At 34.0% G+C, this 20858-nt stretch overlaps 3 protein-coding genes across 3 annotated transcripts; 1 reads left to right on the top strand and 2 right to left on the bottom strand.

The window, feature by feature from the left end:
* The first annotated feature begins 2013 nt into the window (after nucleotides 1-2013).
* LOC133331872 (F-box/WD repeat-containing protein 4) lies at nucleotides 2014-4983 on the top strand. Its single transcript, XM_061540262.1, has 3 exons — nucleotides 2014-2204; nucleotides 2307-2888; nucleotides 4534-4983. Exons 1-3 carry the CDS (start codon nucleotides 2014-2016, stop codon nucleotides 4979-4981), a joined length of 1221 nt encoding a protein of 406 aa, XP_061396246.1. The 3' UTR covers nucleotides 4982-4983.
* Nucleotides 4984-5500: 517 nt separating this feature from the next.
* Nucleotides 5501-10640, bottom strand: LOC133331871 (pantothenate kinase 3). Its single transcript, XM_061540261.1, has 8 exons — nucleotides 10558-10640; nucleotides 8603-8781; nucleotides 7680-7853; nucleotides 7169-7287; nucleotides 6973-7098; nucleotides 6739-6915; nucleotides 5855-5990; nucleotides 5501-5794 (listed from the first exon to the last, which is right to left on the bottom strand). Exons 1-8 carry the CDS (start codon nucleotides 10601-10603, stop codon nucleotides 5501-5503), a joined length of 1251 nt encoding a protein of 416 aa, XP_061396245.1. The 5' UTR covers nucleotides 10604-10640.
* Nucleotides 10641-12562: 1922 nt separating this feature from the next.
* LOC133331870 (tribbles) lies at nucleotides 12563-15639 on the bottom strand. Its single transcript, XM_061540260.1, has 2 exons — nucleotides 14708-15639; nucleotides 12563-13112 (listed from the first exon to the last, which is right to left on the bottom strand). The coding sequence occupies exons 1-2, from the start codon at nucleotides 15550-15552 to the stop codon at nucleotides 12563-12565; spliced, it is 1395 nt and encodes a 464-aa protein (XP_061396244.1). The 5' UTR covers nucleotides 15553-15639.
* Between the last annotated feature and the right edge of the window lie 5219 nt (nucleotides 15640-20858).

Raw genomic sequence — 20858 nt, 5'->3', positions numbered from 1 at the left:
AACAATTGGTCCTGGATGTTGTGTGTTTACTCCAAAGTCCAGTAAAAGAGAGTGAATGATAGACTTAGTTTAAAAGTTTTATGCTGAGAATTTATGGTGTCAGTTTACTTTTCTCAGTATTGTTGCAAAAGGGGGAAAAGAGCGTACTCTCTGAAATATAGCTCACTAAGAAAATGTTACTGGAAAAGCAATCAGACACAACTGGTATCTATTAACTGCGTTCCATGGAACGTTTTTTAATTCGGTCGAAATCCAAATCTCTATTACGAAATCCAAAATGTCGGCAGCTTTTTAATGCCCTTATTCACAATAGAGTTTTTCGGCCATTCTGTTTTAGATAAATAATGAATAATATTTTGAGCTTATCCTGCAGTTGAATATTCTGCAATAGAATATTCTAGTAAAAATATATATTTTTTTTCATCGGCGAATCAACACGGAACTATGTGAAAATGAACGATTAAAGAGAAATTCAACGGAACTATCTAGGAGTGGTAAATATATGGAGCAAAAGAACTGGTTCATTTTTAAAAACGGAACGGGAAAGGTCTGTCCGTTCCGTGAACTAGATTGCCCATCTCTAATGGGAAGCAATATGCGCATCGTTATTTTATAAATATGTAATACCCTTTAGCACACAATCCCCTCCTTTTAACCCATATATGACGAGGATAGAAAACGCAGTGCACCTGTTATTGTTAAGCTACTGTGCGTAATCTAAGGCTTTGTAGAAAATAACGGTGTGTGCAGAGTTTCAACAAATTCAACTAAAAAAAAAAGTAACAGATAGTAAACACAGAATATGTAACATAACAGGCGTACTACGGCATATTTGGCTTAATAACATACACATTAATAATAACCCAATACCAATTTAATTCAATTACCCAGTATCAAAGGTACCAAATTTAGTAGGATATTTCATCCCAAAAACTTAATTCATAATACAACTCTACATCCAATCCTGCTCATATGTCTTTAATAGTATGTTCGTATCATGGCCCAATAATACAATGTAGGGCAACTTGAGGCGAATAATAAAAAAAATCAATTATGAACGTTTAAATTGTATTCTATACAATTTACAAACATATACGAAATATGTATGTATTTAAATTTGCGAATCAGTTGGTAGCTACACCCTACATTTTAATAATTATGTATACCATAGTTCGTATGTACATGACGTAAATTTTTCCAATTCGTATTCAATTCGATAATCTAGATCCCTTAACGCCGTGTATCCCATGTCTCCTTCTAAACAATGGATTTTTTTACTGTGTGCATTTCACCTCATTCGCAAACAGTGCTTTTTATCGGTCAATTTTTTATTACCCATTCCATTCGTTACGGGTGGAAACGACTTATATTTATAGCGATAGTTCCTATTAATTAAGCCACCTCTGAGGTGATAATTTCCATTTATGTTAAGAATTGGAATAAAGCGAGAAATCCATGTTTAGCATCTTGAATGTTTACGGGTATGTGACTTCAAATTCACAATAATGATTTTGACAGCAGACCATAGAAACAGCTGATCTTACTGCCTGAGCTTATTATTAGCCCTTAGTTCAATGTTTTGGAGTCGGTGTTTTTCAACCAGACGAGAAAAAGTATATTTTTACTTGGATAATTCGCAGTCACATCTTCTGTCGGTGGGTGTATGTTCCTTGCCTACAGCCCCAAATACGTGTTCAAATAACTGAAATCAATAACTGCAGTCAATTGTGAATTTTCATATGTATCCTTATTTCAATTGTTATTCGTGTTATGTGTTATCCATATTCAGTGGCACGTTTGGATATTTATGTATTATAACGGGTGAGACTAAGTATTTAAATTGACCGCTAAAATAATTGGAAGATATCGGTAGGCGGCCAACAACTTAGATAAGAAAGTAATTAGAGGTATGCAATGAATTGGAATGCAATGAAGACCAATAATTTCTTAATTTTGTTTTCATTGCAGAACTTCTAACTAAGTTAGACAGATCAATCACACACAATAAGAGAAATGATTCGATTTCTGGATATTAACACTGACTGTTTGATGAAGATATTTTCATTCTGCAGTGAAAATGACTTGCAAAACCTTTGTAAAGTTCATTGGGTTTTGAAGGAAATCATCGAAAATAATATTTTCAGCCTCAAAACTCTGGATCTGCTTATGTGCGGGCGTCGTAATAATCCAAGCATAATGAAACGGTAAGAAAAGATTATATTGGAAGTCTCACTAATAAGCAGATATTTATGATTTCATCTTAAGGACGATATTGCATTTTTTTAATTTTGTTGTAAATATTTCAGCACCCAATGTTCCCTTTCGTTTGGACATCGGATGACAATTGCTCAAAATTGGTTAAATGGCTGTTATCGTGAACAACAATACTTCCATCGTTCTAAAATGTTTCCAACAAAACTGATACTCGATAGAGATTGGTTGTATTTGTCGTACGCCAGCTATATAAGTCAACACAAGCGTTTGAAGAACGAAGCAGTTCAAAGAAAATATAACAATGAAATTTCATCAGTGAACAATAGTGACATAGCAGATTTTACCAAAAAGCGTGATTCCATATTTGCTGGCAGAGTATCTGGCACTTGTTTTATATATGAAGACGGGTATTTAACGGAACAACAGCTTCATTCTCCCAAAGAATATATGAGATGTGTTGACTTTGAATGTAATATGTATGCAACAAGTACCGATCACTGTGCAAAAATATGGCGTAGAACGGAGGAAATGGGTCTATTATATCTGGATTTAATGTCAAATTCAAATCTCTCGTACAAAACATTGCAATTCAATAACAGTGGAACCCGTCTATATGGTGGTCTATATGATTCCATCATAGAACGCCGCGCTCTGCATGAAATCGATGTTGAAAGGTATGTCGAAGAGAATTTGATTTAGTTCTATATTTTTACCATATATCTACATATACCTATTTCTTTATTGAGCAAAACATTTTGAAATTTAATTTAAATTTGCGTTGTATTGGTACAGGACAGTAATAGAAGATTGTCAATAATTTTATTTCTTTTATGAAATTTGACTTAATTACACCATACTATTTTTTATTTACTTGGTGACTATACAAACTAAAGGATGTTGAATCCAGTACTTTTATATGTTTATCCATAGTACTTATTCGAAATGCGAAGTATATTGCGTGTGTTTTATGAGCACCGTGCAATATATTACAATTTCATGCAAGTTGCAGAATCCTGAGCTAATACTCATATTCACTTGGCGTGAAATGGTAGATTTCTAGATTTCTTAGCCGCTAGGCATCAAAAGTAAAAGCTTGCATTTTTTTTTCGCTGTAAATAGGCAGAATCTCAATATCCTGGAGTACTATGTCACTACTTGTGCACAACTATCTAGAATAAGCATGTTCAGGATATTTATAGGCCAATGTGTTCTGTTTGCGAATTAACCTCAAATGGCTTGTTCATTTATTTGGCAACCAGGCAAGACATTTATTGCAAATTATTCATACCCTGGCGTCGTCTTCACTGCATTGATTTTTGTTCGCCTGTGTTAGTAAATATTTACAGCCGATCCATGCATTGTCATCAAATGTAGATACAATTGGTCAGACTCGATTATTGTTGTTTTCTAATCATTTGTTATAATCTTTATTCTTGTAACTTATATTCTTTTTTTTTACCTTCATATCCGAGGGAGTATCTGTTGATCAATTTCTCAATACGATTACTTTATTTTTACTACATTGATATTTTATGAGTATTGATGCATTCACCACACAGAGAAAACCCCATCAGGTTTTCCAGTCCGGTCGAACCTTGCATTTGGGATAGGATGAAGGAAGCCATTGTTTTCATCCTGTTTGCCTATTTAATAGAGGGGTAGACAAATGTTGATGGTTGGATGTAAAATATGTGCCGTATTAGGTTTCCTACATGAGATTAGACATATGCAATGTAGTTGTGCACCTCACCGACTCGTATTTCTCAACATTTTCGTATAGACTCTCTTCAACTCCACTAAAAACAAATTTCAACATAATATATCTTATCTAGCAGTAACTTTCTATGATATCTACGGTCATAGAGAGATTAACTAGTTGGACATACGTCGTAAAGTTACAGGCCAAATAATTTTGGAGTTACTGCAAATAGCTTAGCCAAATATACAGACTTTCAGGCCCTTTAATGATATATTCTTGGATATTCATCAAAAACGTTTCTCTAACCAGTTTATCGGTAAATATTATTGGTTAATAAAGAAATTGCTGGACAGCTGTCAAATTGATGACCTGCTCTTTCGAAAGTTTCAAATGTAGATAGAACTATAAATCAAATTAGCCACATTAGATCTCACACTTCTATTCATGAATATTTGCCCTGCTTCGGTGAATTGTCTCGGCAAACATTTTTTTATTTTTGCTTTAGTGCGTGAATAATATGTATTTCCTAAGTATTTTGTTCATCCAGGTAATCTCATTTTGTAATGCTTATAATTTTTTTGTATACATTTTTATATAAAACGATGAAATTCTTATTTTAGCGGGATTGAAACTGTATTAAATTCAAATACAATTTCAATATACGATCTCAAAATCAAAGATGACAATGTGCTTTTCACCGCTAACTTCGATACAACCTTTCGAATGTATGACCGTCGTTCGGACAAAGACGAACATATTTGGGAGGATCCTTTCGATTCATCTTTTTATTGTCTGGACTACGATGGTTTATATGCAGTTTTGTGTGGGACCAAACATCATAGTCGGGTCAATTTATACGACATACGTGTACCGGGGAAGCACATGCAGTTATATTTCCCACAGTCCAGAGACAAACGTCGACGAGATTTTTCATCATCTCCAGTATACAGTATAGCCTGTGACAGCCGATATTTATTCGTGGCCACTGATCGCAGTGTGCATGTAATGGACTTCAAAGTGAGTTGCGCAACAAGTAGAGACTACAGTCGTATCAATGTGTTTCGTTAATTATAAATTGTTTATAATAAAGTATTCTGTTACCATTCAATCATCTGAAGTTAGTTTATTATATTTGTCAACATAAAACAAAATACAATGAATATAAATAGTCAATAATTCTAAAACTAGAAGCATAAAAAACGAACAAATCACAATAAGAAGCAAAAAATCTTAATGTTGTGCATTGTATATTTCTAGTCCTTTGGATTCCGACAGGACGACCGTCGGCATACGACTTAAAATAGCAAATTATTCAATACCAAAAACAAATAAAACTAAATGAGAAATAATTATTTTACAAATTCTTTTGATATTACGAATCTTTTTAAATCGGCGTTACCATTAGCCCTGTATCCCTAAGGAGAATGTGTAGGCTATATAGATTACAATATTTTTATGCTATCTACTAGTGGTAAAAGCAAAGACCAAAACATAATAGGTTACACGTAGTCTATATGAAAATGTGGTGGAAGTAATGTGCTTAATGCTTAAAATAAATAAAGGCACCGTTCAAAAGCAAATTAAAAACTATCTTTGTTGCTCTTTTGGCGAGGTGGTGTCACCGGTTCCGCTAGGTGCGTCGTCTACTGGTTGCAGTGGATCTGTGGGTGACTTTGGAGGGGCTGTGCATTTATCAGGCGTCTCATTTAGAGCAGCAGCTATTTCGCCGTTGAATTGAAGTAAACATCCTAAAGCACCAAAGTATCCTTCGTGCTCCAAAAATAATCCCTTAAGTGTACCATTTGACCAAAATTCCATTGCATAGGCCAACAATTTCATGGCTATGGGATTAACACGCAAGAAATTGCCAACAAACACGACCTATAGGTGAAAGAATGTAATGTAATTTTGTCAACTGCAACATACAATTAACTAACTAACCTTGTCCATTTTTTCGTTCAGCGCACACATACGGGCAATCAAACCTATGTTGTTGGTAATTGTAACTAATGTCGCGTTTGCAAGATCTTCTCGTGATACTGAGGTTCGCTTGTCTTTCAGGTGCATTTGTCCGAAACTATAAAAAAGCGAATCAGTTGGAAATTAATGAATATCACTGTGCAACAAAATCGAGCTCTTGATGAGCACATTAAGAACCACGAAGGACAAATTTGCCATAGGTCAAGTATTTGAGTTATGAATTGATGGATTTGTTGCATCTCTAAAGTTCAAAAAGAAAATACTTTACTTTATTTGTTTGCGGATGTTGCAGATTATTTTTTCAGATAAAATGACTACAGTAGTCAAATCGAATGACAAATATTTTTTTAAACATCTCGAGTCTTTGTACATTTTTGTCCTTATATTCTTGAACCGTAAATTAAATATTCCAAATCAATGTTTTTATAGTCCCTGTTTACTTTGTTCATAAAACATAATATATACGAACAGTTAACGTGATGATTAAAACCGGAAAAAGGGCTTTTATCTGAAAATCTGGTTTACAATGTAATAAATTAATAAATGTAATGTAATAAAAGTGTTTAGCAGTTCTTCATAATGTGTCCGAAATTTATTAGCACTCGAGATAGAAGGATAATATGTTTTACAGACATATTCCTCATTCGATTTGACTGTAGACAAGTCATCTGAAAAATAACCTGCAATAGCCGCAAACAAAGATATGAAGCTTTTATTTATGAACTGTAGAGTTACCGGCAAATACGTCATCACGTCATAACACAAAAACTTGACTTGTGATTAATATGTCCTTCTGGGTTCTTTATATAGTCGTCAAATAATGTTGCATAGTGTAATTGACATACCTGGAAGCCACAAGATCGCCAGTTAATCCGAAACGGTCGTAGTCACCACCATAAATATCCCGAACCAATTTGTCTACTTTACGATTATCACCTTTGGTAGCAAGTTGAATTGCCTCTTCGAATGTGTTGCAACCAGTTAATAGACAACAAAGGCCAAGAAACGTTCCACCCCCCAAACTAAAATAAAAGAGTTACATTTCATTATCCAGTAGATATAAATATGATTAATCATACCTTGTACCCGAAACTCGCTTGTAGTTGTCCGGGCCATATACAGCAAGTATAGAAACGCCAGACCCAACATTGACTAAAATGAATGGATATGGCTGTGAAAAATCGAAGGCTTTCTTTTCACTTTTCCTGTAAATGGATCGGATATTATAATATCTTAGGTACATTTGAATAGGTTAATCTTATTTTTATAACTTACATTATATCCCTGGCATTTTCATAGTAATAGCATTCGGTTCGGTTTTGAATTTCAGCAAAAAGGATGCCTTTAATAAGAGTATCGAGTTCATCAAATTTCGCCAATTTCATGTTCACTTGCTGTAAAAAAATATATGTTCGCATGACACAACAATAGTTTAAAGCAAAATATATATTCAGTGTCGGTCGCACAAAATAAGCACGCTTCATACTGACAGATTCACATAAAGGAAAGTATCGAATTTATTATAATTAGTTCTCTAGAAAACTCCAAATAATAACAAAACTTGCTGTTCAACCTTTTAACCATATGACTATTTATTTTGAAATACAATATAATTACTGATAAAAAGAATTATCAGCTAGTTTGTTGCTCTCTCTTCAAATAGTCTAAGAAATGTGTAAAATAAATCTTTTTGCAAACCTCGTAGTCTAATTATGCAAATACTTATTCCGGAGTGTCAATCTATGCATTATATCGTACCAGTAACACTAATATTTTTATTACTTACCTCGCGAAAATCATTTTCAAACTTAAAAGCACCACCTCCTGTTGCACATACTGTTGTCACCAATTCTGCCATCCCTTTTTGTTTGGCTAATGACAAGAAGTTACCCATATCTGTGGTTTGAAAACGTATGAAATGAAGCGATCCTTTCCTTTTGCGTATTTCCACATTGTCCATCTGAAAACAGTTAGGCATAATGAATAAACTATAAACCGAATCATTGATTGTTGAAACTAACAAAAGTTCTTATACTATTTGATTTTGCTTTGAACATTTTGAATGTATCCATATGAATGTATCTACAATTATCTCTTAATTGTACGCATTTTCTCCGAAACCCTTTGATAGACCCACTAATTCCTACCGCAAATAATTTTAAAGTAGAAAAGGAATTATGAATTAAAAACAAATGTGTACAAATGGCCAAATTTGTTTATGCTTTAACGAAAAATAAAGAAAATTGAAATATACAGTCATAAAAATGCAAACAGGCAAATAAAAGCATGATTTTAAGTTTTTGTAAATATTACCAAATCCATTATCGTAATATGGATTCCATTTCCGGATCCGAATAATCCTTTATATGTATTTAAATCGTACATATTTGTGCACTACGCACACTTTTCATATTATCACAATGTTAATACCCAATAGAGCTCTCTGTCCGCCCTAATTAAAATGCATTTTGTTATGCTAATAAATGGAAATATTTAGAAGTAATGACAAATATCTACATACGTAAATGTTGAGCTTTATATGTGAACAAAGGTCTTTATAATAACAATATGGATGAATCTCTTTTTATTTTGTGGCCACTGAAACTGTTTGTCTAATGTATAGTATAAGGTAAGCCATAATTTGGAAATGTTTACAAGGTTTTATATTACTTCCGGTGATGTTGGTCTGATTGGAGTCATCTCACTCACCTGTAAATGAGCATCCCTATGGCCCGTTTTGCCATAAGCTGAATTTTTCGTCAGATATCGTCGGATGCTGCGCAAACTTTCTGCTTCCTCATCTTGTTCGCTAGGTGTGATATCTTTAGGTTCGAAATATACTAATTTTGTAAGTGTGCCTCCAATGTCCATTCCAAACCAAGGCATTGCTAAAACATATTGAGAATAATATTGTTTGGATAAAGTAAAAAATCAAATTCACTAAACAACTACTAAATATATCTCGTGTTACAGTAAAAATGTATATATTATATGTATGGGTCATTTCTAAACGCTCATATCAACAGTTTTGCGTAATACAGTACAAGAAAAGCACACACGTATTTAAAATACGTATTCACTTATATCTATTGGAATTTCAAAATTTCCCTTATCCCATCGATAACAAAAACAGTAAACTTAAATTTGCGAGACTGGGACACGAAAACTTAAAGTAGAATGTCAATAAAGAAGAGACTTAAAAAACACCATCGGAATAATTTCTTACGGAAATTGGCCATCAGGTAATTAATGATCGAATTCATTGAACTTATCAAAATCGGTAGTAGTGTCAGTGGACAAGAATGTATTTCGAATGTGTTCAAACCTACTAGCCGAACTAATAAAAATTCACATACGAAAATTTAAGAATGTATTTGTAATTATAAATATTGAAGGTGGCGTGCTTATCAGTACGTCGACAATAAAAACAACATTTCACTGTGAGGAGTAAAGAATAGTCAATCATATCGTCGACACTATGGAAATCAACTGCAATATTAAATAACATTTTAATAAGATATCTTCCAATATTTTTTCTAGAGATATCAACAAACAAATTGACTTACATAGATAATCATCCTTCAGGCGAGAATCGGAACATGTACACAAATTGTCACTTTTTTCCCCACGTTCTCGAACGATTGTTTTGTTCGGCCGTACTTTGGAATTAACGGAATTGTTCTGATATGAAGCGTTAGCTTTAGAAACATTGCGCCAAGGACTCTTTTTGGCGTGTGTCTTTTGTGGTTTGTGCATAGTAATTATTGGAACGGCATAGGTGGTACTCGTGCATTTCTTTTCACCAGGCGACTGTAATTTCATCAATTTTAAATTACATGAATATTTTGAGACGTCGTGCCCAGTTACTTTCATGATTGCAGGTTATTCAGGCGACAAAGTGAGAATCACGTCGTAAATTGCACATTTAAAATTTTACGTGATTATAAAACAAACGCGGAACCGGTTGAAGTTAAACTGACTGAAGTCGTGGTTAAAAACTGAATGAAATTTCAAAATCGAAAGTCCAATACGATGGCCAATACAGTCAAATGAACAGATCTATAAACAAAGTGGGTTTTGCAACGAACATCTCTTCGTGCTCAACCAAAATATATTAACAAACCCAACGCGAGAAACCGTGAGAAAGTGAGAGAGTGAATAATTTTCGCAAAACAGTGAACAAATCGTCGACATAAGAGTCGGACTATTACGCTAACTGAGCAGACCAACAGAAGATAGCAACTGCCCACCGAAATCACCTGAGTCGGTGGCGATTATAAGTACCCAACAGTATAACAAAGACACATACTTCTCATATCTCGCGTCTCATTCATTTCCAAACGAGTTTCGGGTTATTGGCACAGTGGCTTCTAATATTCCGTAGTCAATCTGCCATTACACTCATTTTTACTTTCGGAGAAGAGAAGTTCCATTAACGCATTTCATTGACACTACATATTGAACTTTGGCCTAGCTGTAAAGAACGCCTCCTGCGCCAATACAAGCCTTGTCAACCGCATCTTTTCACCGTTGACATACGAATGTGAAAAAGAACTAACAGATTTACGTGGCACGTTTATCAAAAATACCTTTTGAATATTAGAAACATTACAATATAGTCTGCATGGATGTGTATACGAAATACATTGACGAACGATACCTACCTTTTGCTAGCTGTCTGTTAATCATGTCTTCTTTGAGATTAGACATTTTAATGACTTGTAGTTTTAATATTTGTGCATAAATGTATACGGTTTAGTTATTTAATAGAACAGATAAATTTCTATACGGTTAACGTCTGGAATGTTTAAAAATTAAGTATTTTTTTAATAAATATTTACACCAATGTCTAGCCAACGATACACAGCTGTTTCTTTATACCGACATGTTGGTATTAACCACATACGTCAGCTTGAAAGCTGTCACTGCAAATACAGCACTAAATGACACTGGTTCGGGTAACCTTAGGTGAAGACGCATCATGGCAGTGACAATAATTTCACGTTGTTGCAATATAAAAAATGGTATGTTTTGTTTTAAAAAATTTTTAAAGCAACAAATTGGATTTACGTCTCTTTGAAAAAAAAGACACAATCCGTGATATCAGCCAAACAAAAAGCGTATTTATGCATATATATTTTTTGAAGAAAACACGGGTTATGTTGTTTTTTATATTTCTTTTTATTTATTTATTTACTTATTAAGGTATTAATACTTACATTAATGAACAAATAATTAAAAAATCAAATAAATATTTTATGTCCCAAATGTAAACGTACAAAACTAAAGTACCCTCATTTAAGGGAACGCCCCCCATTCGCGATTTTGTATTTTCAAGATTTTCAATGAGCTGGTAAATGAATACCAATGCGTGTTAAGGTTTGAAGACTTAAAAGATAAGAAAAATAATTTACTGAATATAGTTGTTGTTGTTTGTGTTGATTAATGAAATGTCCTTATTTTTGATTACGGGCATGATAACTGCTCACTGGAACATCGGAATCCGATGTTAGAAAGAGTTCATGTGTGGCTCTCATGTGAACTAGGATTATTAACTTCGCTCAAAAATTACCTTTGAAACATTTTTTTTGGAATGAATTATCGTTCCCGCTATTCCCCTTACAGTACAGAAAATCAATATTTTGTTGTTATTGTGGAGTACACTCGCACATCCTTTAGGCATAGAGGACATTCAAGAATTAAGTATTTCTGGCGATATTGCTTCTCAGGCTACTTTTTCCGGCTTCCTACATTAAGCGATCCATATTTCTATAAATTGTCTAAATTAATCCAATCCCTTGCCCGAGAAAAAACCCAGAACATAAGTCTTGCACAGTCCACAATTTTTTGACACTCCAGTTGAAATGAACCTTCGCAAATTTCAGTCTGTTTTTCTATTTTCTACGAAATGAAAGGTTTTTTGCTGGCTGTCGACTTAATAATCCGGCCTACCACAAATATTACAATAAAGAGGATCACAATTTTTAAAATATATTTACTAAGGCTTACATTTAAACTCCATCATTATCCGACTCTAAAAAAATGTGTGTTTTTTTTATTTTTTTGTACCATTTTGAAAAGTACTCAAATTCGTTCGTTTTGAATTTGAATATAGAAAATTAAATGTGATAACATATAGTACCCATATACCACAATTAATAAAATAAATTTTAAAGATAATGAGATCAAATTTTTTTATTACTCAATCTTGGAACAAAAATAAAACTATTTTTCGATTCTATACGAATTAAACAAAAAGTTTAACTTAAAACTACTTTTTCAAATAGAAACATTGGAAGAACTTCGAATAAATATATCTCCATATATAATCAAGGCAACATTTTTATAATTAAGTGTATAACAAAATCTATTTTATATTTATTTACAGGTTGTGAATGTAGAACTTGACATTGCACTTTCAGCACGATGAATGGTCTACCATATTTCAGTCTCACACTCTCAATGTAAATGTACAGGCGGGTTGACAACATGGCTGTGTCATCTGATGTAAGTATATGAGTGAAAAAGTTGATATATGCAGGATCTTTAAGCCCAGTAGTGGGTGCAAACGGGCCAGAGTTTGTAGTTGATGTCGTTTCAATATTGCTGACATCAAACTTTAATGGCGTGTCCATTAAAATACTATTGCTCTAAAAACTCAAATGTAGGTCAACCCATTTCAGCATACGAATAACTGCAATTGAGGCTGAGACCATTACATGAATAATCCAAAGGTTGCACGCCAACATCTTCGTCTGAATCTTCACAATCCATTGAATTATTTCCTCCTAGTGATTCTTCAACGGGAATTTCGACGTCAACTGGTATGTACATGTGAAATGGCCTCTGCTCCTTTAACCAGGGGGACAGAAATATGTGTTCTATTGGCACTCGATCGTTTATGTTTTTCCGCAGTAGCGCCAATAGTAGCCACCTGGCAGAACGTGATAAATGGCCCGGAAGCTGCACAAAACATTGTCGAATAATAGAAATAAGATTGCTGTTTCCTTTTACAAAGAATGGATAGTGGCCAACAAGCATGGTGTACAATATAACTCCCAATGCCCACATATCGGCAGGCTTGCCTTTGTACTTTGGTTCTGGACAGAGCAACTCGGGTGCAGTATATAGTGGGCAGCCAATTTTTTCGCTTAGTGTGTCGTCTTCTGGATTGTCAAGAATCATTGAGCCTTCCAGAGATTCATATTGCAATTTTGTTCTGAAAATATAAATAATTATATATTTTTATCAGTATTGAAAGTTTTCAAGATTGTTTATACGCGTACATATAAATTTAAAAAGAGTGTGTATATATTCTAGTTCTCTTGCTTGCCACACACAACAGATACGCCCAGACATATGCATGTTGTAATAAATTCATTGCCAACACGATCGCTCATAAACTCAATCGTAGTAATACACGACATTCAGTCAGCAGTGATCGCAACAACACCCAAAACCTAAAATTTCAACAAGTATTACAACAATGCATAAAACCTCGAACTGACCCTGATATCAATACACAAACACACACAAATCCAAGCACACTATCACAAAGTGTTGCTTTTTGTTGGTAGGTTGGCTGGTTGGTTGGTGAAGAAGAGCACGGCAACTCCATGAAACGTTAAGACACATTGCCAGATACAAGGTGAAAATATTTAACAGAAAGAAGAGAGAGAACGCTAGTCGCACCAGCTATTTATGTAGGGGTAAACATTTACTATACAGAAATAATAACACAATTACCTCAAATGACCTCGAATCGATTTAAGAAAAAAAAATATGAATAGGAAAAAGACAATTTGTTAATGTGATTTTGTAATACAACAATAACAAAATGGATGTCATGATCAAAAGCCGATCAACCCGCAATATAAATATAGGAATAACTAAATGAAACTTTATTTCTGCGAGAGAACACATTTGGTTTATAAGTCAAATGTTCAATGACCTTAGAAATGTGCGTGTGTGTGCTTTGAAGGCAAACGTGACGAACTGTTTCAAGTATTTGGTAATACAATTTCCATTTCATGACTTGTATGGCATATAATACAGGTTATATCTATAATTTAAGTGACGTCCTATTTTTTTAGATTCAATTACTACTTGTGTATTCAATAAGAAATACACAAAGAACTGAGAATTAAGAGATCTGATTAAATTTTAGCAAACGAAATCACTTGCACTTCTAGACTTCTTATTACGAAAAATTCGGTTGCAAATTTCGGTTACAATATGGCAATACTTCTTTATAACGACGATATGAAACACCAAAATATCTCATTTAGCAGCATTCAATAATGACCTGAGAAGAAAACGGTTGTTTGATATTTACTGTTCTTCTTTCTGAAAAAGAATATTCGATACCATAATCATTTCGAAATGATTTGTAGTCGCTGCCATAGATAAATTGGACGAGGAGTGTTTCAATGTTATTGATTTCAACATTCCAAAAACGTTCAATGTTACCAATACCGAAAATACTTTTGTATTCGTTTTAGCCGTTTGCATTTCGTTGTTTGGAGTTTTTATCTCGTTATTCATTTGCATGTTAATGCCAATAACGAGTTTAAGCATTCATGTTGGAAGGCTAACATACATATCCACATTTGTATGCGAATGTGTGCGTAATGATAAGCATGTACTGATGTGTGTAAGGAGAATATACGTCACCGTGTAATGACGAATGCCAGAATTATAAAATTAAATGTTTTTTTATCGAACTACTGCATCCTAGCAATCCCTAATCCGGAACGAGATTGCTTAGAATCGGTAGATCATTATACATTTTCAATGCCTGTGATATTTACTTACCTTGCTTCGTCTATGAAAAAGAAACGTTTGAGTTTAAGGTCACGTAGTATAATTCCATTTCTGTGACAGATAAGAACAGTTTCGCAGATCTGGTGAAATAGCGTTCGTGCTTCTGTCTCGCAAAGTCGGTGGTTTTCCCTGAGGTATGTGTGCAAATCCTCATACACCTCTGAGACTGGGCTACTACTGGATTCCGAATTCTTGTTGGCGGCTGCTAAAATGATGTATGTTCGTTGTTTATCCATTGGAACAACATCATGTACTTCGCGTATCAATTGATGGCCATAGATGCTGCTACAGCGCTTTTCACCTTCTAGTTGTAGTTTGAAATAGGCTTCTTGCACCTTGTGAAAGGGCTCGTTGATTATTTTCACGGCATACTGTTCTCCCGTATAAATATCCGTACATACAAGATTCGACATATTCATGTCTACCAAATGACGGTAGCACGACTGGCCCTTGGACTCGCCCGCATGTTTTGATCTCGCACATATTATATATTTATCCTGTATTACTTTCACGGCAGAGTCGACGGTACAGTCCAGACGCAAGGATTGTAGTTCAAACACACCACCCGGTGTTGCCAGTTTCTTTCGTATTGTCTGTAGCATTACAGTATCCAACAAATGTTTCTTTGGTGTGCTAAGAAGGGTGGCATATGCTGCATTTAAAGAGCAGTTATTAGTGATGCCCGATGTTCTGGTGAAATGTCTGTTTGACCTACTATCCGCAGCAATTGAGGGCGACGACGGGGATGCAGACGATGAATATTCTGTTTTAATGGCAGCTGCTGCAGGAGAACTCATGCTAGACGTGGCAAGTGGTACAGCTGTATTTCGTTCCATTGTGTATTCCAGATTCCTTTACACACTGAACTGCCTGCCTGGTTATTTCCGTACTTGAATGTGTTTGACACAAAAATATTTTATAATTCTTTTATGTATGTATGTACGTATGTATATCTTGTAGATATCACAATGCCAAGTTTGTATCTTTTCTTATTATCCACAGAATACTCATTAGTATCTTTTAACTACTGCTTTAATTTTAATTTCTGCACGTCGGTTGTTGTGTTGTAACTAACATTAGTAAACTCGCGGAGTATTTAGCGTATTTTTTATTATAATATTATATTTTTGTTCTCTTCGAATTTGCTGATGCAAGAGTTTGCGAAATCTTCTTAATGCACAAACATATGCCGATGAATTTATTTCCTTACTTTTAAATCGGTTTCTTTTTTGTTTCTTATTTTTAGATTAGCATTTTAGCACTTTTTATATTACAATTTATAAAATTAAAACAAAATTACTCGCCACCTCGTTGTCGATTTGTTGAATGGCTGAAGATCTAAATACGAATGAGTATAGTATATGAGTAATGTAGGTATATATGAAGAAGAAGAAGAGATTAAAAGAGAGAGAGCGCAAAACCCCTTGTTGTTGGTTTTTCCGTGGGAAAATTTTCTACCTCTCCGACGTTGAGGGCACATTTTTAAAATTAACGCCTGTCAAGGAGAGAAAATGAGAGCGTTTTTATTAGTGTGTGTGAGAGAGAGAATCCAAAAAGAGAGCATAGGTAGATATTTCAAAATGATGCGTAAATACAAAATTTTTAACGTTGCTTTATCAAATGCCCAGCACACGCGTTTGATGCGTCATTAAAAAAAAAAAAAAAACAATACAATTGTATCTGATCTTTAAGATACATTCATATATCAAAGTGTCATTTATTTGAGATACATCCAAGTAATATGCCATCAAGCGACATGTATATATCTCAGGGTTAGTATTATGTATTGAACTTGTTTTTCCCAACCATTCCAGCCATACATCGACTGTATTAATCTGTACAATGATTTATTCGTAGGTCTCTATAAAAACTAAGCAGAGCAGGAACTCGCCGATTGCAAGGATATTTCACTGAACATCTGTAATTCTGTGTGAATGTGTTTGGATTTTAAAGAAAACCAACTCTAATTTGAGTGTATTAGTACAGTTGTGCCGTAAATTCCTTCGTCCTGTCGAAAAGAGAATACACTTCTCAGCTGCTACTTGTCGTTGCAGGTAAAAATAAAACAACGTTGTAAACACATATCCCTTACATGTGCAGGGATGTGAATGCAGCTGTTGCAAGGTGTCTCCGTTGCAAAGAAAGAAGAGACATACGCACAGACTCATATTTCGGAATTCTTCGTTGCTATAGGGTGGATTCATTAATTAAAAGACGTTTCTGAAAACAATCCCCAACAACGAAAACGTTTAGAGTTCGCCTTGGCAAACCAGTTGTTGTAGCGTTTTTCACACGGTATTCCTACAAATATACATTTATGTGTGGATCTACCATTTTCCTTTGCATTTGAACGAAATACCTGCTCTTCCTTGAACACAAGCATTGTATGTGGATTAGTCTTGAAATTTGCAAATGTAACATCTGTTACACCATAATGCAGGTAGGTAGCAAGTTGAAGAGCGGAAATTCCACATCCAATACGAACATTATTTACTTAATCCCTTTACTATGGCCAGTCAGCAAAGGTAAATAATCACACATATTTGCCTTTGCAGTTTTTGCAATATGAATTTTAGTGTGGAAAACCGAATTTGTTCGTACCGGTTATGAAATGTATCCCTACTTAAACTTAATGTTGCCACATCCCGAAGAATGGTTCTAAATCTATCCATCAGACGGCAATAGATCAAACACATTGTTCCAATGAATTTACTTTTATATCTTAAGCATGCCGTATAGGTATACCTACATACATATACAAATTCATCAACATGCTATAAATTCTGAAACCAAAATCCATGTAGCCAAGACCTCTTCTTTATGGCAATTGGTATAATTTGACTAAGCGCTATGTACATGCCGATTTAATCTCTGTTCCAAAACCAACAAGAGTCTTCTACTAATCGAAATTGTTTTCGATTTCCCCTTTACCACTTTTTGAGTACGGGAATACTCCATTATTAAGTAGTTCATAACTATGTTCGGCAATGTCGTATTAGATTAATTCGTCATACAATCATACGTATTAATTTACACCCGAATTAAATGAAATTATACATTTTATTCTTTCAATCAAACCTAAAAAATCAAAAAATATAAGTGCATCAAATTTAAACATAACGTTTCGATATTAAGGAAATTGGTGCAACAACTGCTGATGTATATTCCAAGACACCAGCACTGCATTGTCTGAATGGCAACATCTGATGAAATTCTAACCGTATAGCGTTTTTTAAGGTAAGTTCATATAAATAATGTATTAATAAAAACTACAGAACGAAGAATGTGGGAATAATGGAACGAGTTTAGAAAAAGGAACGCGATCAAATAAAGAAACTAGATAAACTAATGGAATATATTTTTAAGTGAGTTTTTTATACTCTTTCGAGTCGAGTAGATCATTAAGCTCTAGAGTATAAATAACTCACTTAAAAATATATTCCATTAGTTTATCTAGTTTCTTTATTTGATCGCGTTCCTTTTTCTAAACTCGTTCCATTATTCCCACATTCTTCGTTCTTTCTGGTTCATTTTTCGGAAGTTGCCACACTGTTAAATAAACATACGCTATCAAGAGTCGAAACAATATGGCGCGAACGACTAGTGCCTTTCTAAAAAAGAAAGAGAAAGATCGTTCTGGGCTCTGTACAAGATTGTTCAATTCTAAAAAAACGCAATAATAGTTTTTCTCATTTCTTTCGTCAGTCCATGTTTTCCATTCAACCATGTCGATTGGATATTATCTGGTATGGATCGTGTAGCTAATTTTTATATTTCTGGCGAACTTTTGGTAAGAATAAATGAATACTACACTATACAGCAGAGTGCATCAAATTAAAACATTATGTTTGTATCTTCGTAGGCTTTTGTAATTGTGTATGCAAAATATATCCCCCAACATTGCTAATGGTGGACCAAAAAATCAATGATTACGTTTTTTGATTAGTACTCCCTTATACGCCGCATATGCAAGACGGATGTTTCGATTTTAAGGAAAGGAAATTGATGCAACAACTGCTGATGTATATCACAAGAAATCAGACTACATTGCGTCTTTTGATGACATTCCAATCTCTCCGAATAGTGTTTTTAAGGTAAGTGCATATAAATAACTAGCAAGTGTCCGTGTTTGTCTTAGTTTGTTCTTTTTAGAAGTGTAGTAATCAAATATTTGACAGAAACATAGTCAAAGGAAAAACAGACAACGGATCCAAGCGGGATCACAAAGTCAAAGTCTCAAAAATAAACCAATTGTATGTTTATAGAAAAAGGTATATTTTAAAAGCATACCAGGGATAGGGATCCCCATACCGAATTTCAGCGCTCCACATTTAAAGCGATCCAAATTATTATGTAGTCTAATACCTACTCAATAGCGGTTCTCCTACGAAGATAATGTTCAATTCATTCACCTACTACTAAATGTATTAAGTTTGTAATATTTATAAATTGTTGCACACACTTTCAAAATGCAGCTCTTTTTACCTTATATAAAATTTAACGATTTTAGTTGTCAACAATTAAAATCAAATAATAGTACACCAACCTCGACAAACACCTTATTTCAACTCTATACAATAAAAGCGATCCACTGTCTTCACACTGCATATTTTTCTAAATTTAAATCTCTTAGTTCTTAGCACAATTCAGTGTTTTTTCACAACCATCTCCTACTACAACCTTACACACCAACAATAATGACCACATACCAATTTTCAGAATTTTTGCTTCATTAATGTCCCCAAATAATAATTTAGTACTTTAGTACAATTTTCCAAAATTGCATTTCTAATTCATGTATACCCGGCAATACTGTATCGTATACCAAAAGTTCAAGATTCTTTAATTGCAACGTTCACCACATGTTCAGGATTCTACATTTGTATTCAAAATGTACTTATTTCAGTACTATAACAATTTACGCAATAAATATCATTTGTTCCAAATGTAGTACAATTTACAATTTCGTGCAAAAAATGTGTAATATTTGCACAACCTATTCCTTATAATATCTCTGCACAATTATACCGACCTTCTTTCCAAAGTTAATTTTTCGGATATTGTTTCATCATTTACAACTATTTTTTCACTTACAGAACTAATTTATAAATGCAACAGCTAACCTCAATCCTGTACACCAATCTCCATACCAATTTTAAAGATTCCAATTACATCTCAAGAATCTACCTCCATACTGTACTAAATGTAATTTCCGTACAACTTTAAAAACAAACAGTATTCTGTATACAAAATTGCCAGATTCTAGGTTTATTCGTTCACCCAATGTCGATAATAATTGGTATTATACAATTTAGTACATTTTTAGTACGATCTCCACACTCCATTATGAAACCCCAGTCTAAATTTCATAGTTCTAGACCTATCTGTTCCCTCAATATCAATGACACAATTTTAGTTCATTTCGTACACTTTTAGTACGATTTTGCACAAATAAACCTTATCACACTCACTCGAACTTGTGACTAACCACATACAAAGTTTCGAGTTTTTAGCTTCTGCCGTTTTTTCTGAGCGTTGATTATTGGAAGTAGTCATTTTTGTACTTTTCTCATCCTTAAAGTACGAGTTTTCAAAAACCTAGTCCTATCACTCACGTATGTGCCTAGCTTCAATCGTTTCATCAAATTTAAACATTGATTTGCATTTTCAAAGGCCTATGTATCCAAAAGATTTCTCCCAACACTACTCATGATGGGCACGGAAAAACAATGATTACGATTTTTTGATAAGTACTCCTGGATACACCTCAATTGCACGACCATTCATTGGAACTAGGTCTATAGTTCATATATATTCCGTTTATCTAGTTTCTTTATTTGAACCCAATTCTATTTCTAAACTAGTTCCTTCATTCCCATATTCTTAGTTCTTTCTCGTTCATTTTTTCAGAAGTTGCCATATTGTTAAATTAACATACGCTCAAACAAACTATGAAGGAGTAGAAGCAATATGGCGCGAAAAAGCTAGTTTATTTCTAAAACAAGAACGAGAAACATCGAGGTGGTCTGTGTACAAGATTGTTTAACTCTAATAAATAAAAGTTTTTCGTCCGCCATTCATGGTTTTAATTTGTTTACTGAACGTGTGTTACTTCAGCCATGTCGATTGGATATTATCTGGG

Source organism: Musca vetustissima, unplaced genomic scaffold (assembly GCF_032173495.1).
Source record: "Musca vetustissima isolate MV318-11 ecotype Yass unplaced genomic scaffold, APGP_CSIRO_Mvet_v1 utg24363, whole genome shotgun sequence".
In the NCBI taxonomy this organism is placed as follows: Eukaryota; Metazoa; Arthropoda; class Insecta; order Diptera; family Muscidae; genus Musca; species Musca vetustissima.
The sequence above is the reverse complement of the archived record's forward strand: the minus strand, read 5'-3'. Positions and strand labels throughout refer to the sequence as shown.

Coding starts and splice junctions, on each gene's coding strand:
- LOC133331872 (XM_061540262.1), top strand. CDS start 2,014: ATGATTCGATTTCTGGATATTAACACTGACTGTTTGATGAAGATATTT. Junction 2,205..2,306: donor AATCCAAGCATAATGAAACG/GTAAGAAAAGAT, acceptor TAAATATTTCAG/CACCCAATGTTCCCTTTCGT. Junction 2,889..4,533: donor CATGAAATCGATGTTGAAAG/GTATGTCGAAGA, acceptor TTCTTATTTTAG/CGGGATTGAAACTGTATTAA.
- LOC133331871 (XM_061540261.1), bottom strand. CDS start 10,603: ATGTCTAATCTCAAAGAAGACATGATTAACAGACAGCTAGCAAAAG. Junction 7,854..8,602: donor ATAGGGATGCTCATTTACAG/GTGAGTGAGATG, acceptor AACTGTTTTCAG/ATGGACAATGTGGAAATACG. Junction 5,795..5,854: donor TGAACGAAAAAATGGACAAG/GTTAGTTAGTTA, acceptor TTTCACCTATAG/GTCGTGTTTGTTGGCAATTT.
- LOC133331870 (XM_061540260.1), bottom strand. CDS start 15,552: ATGGAACGAAATACAGCTGTACCACTTGCCACGTCTAGCATGAGTTCT. Junction 13,113..14,707: donor TTTTTCATAGACGAAGCAAG/GTAAGTAAATAT, acceptor TTATATTTTCAG/AACAAAATTGCAATATGAAT.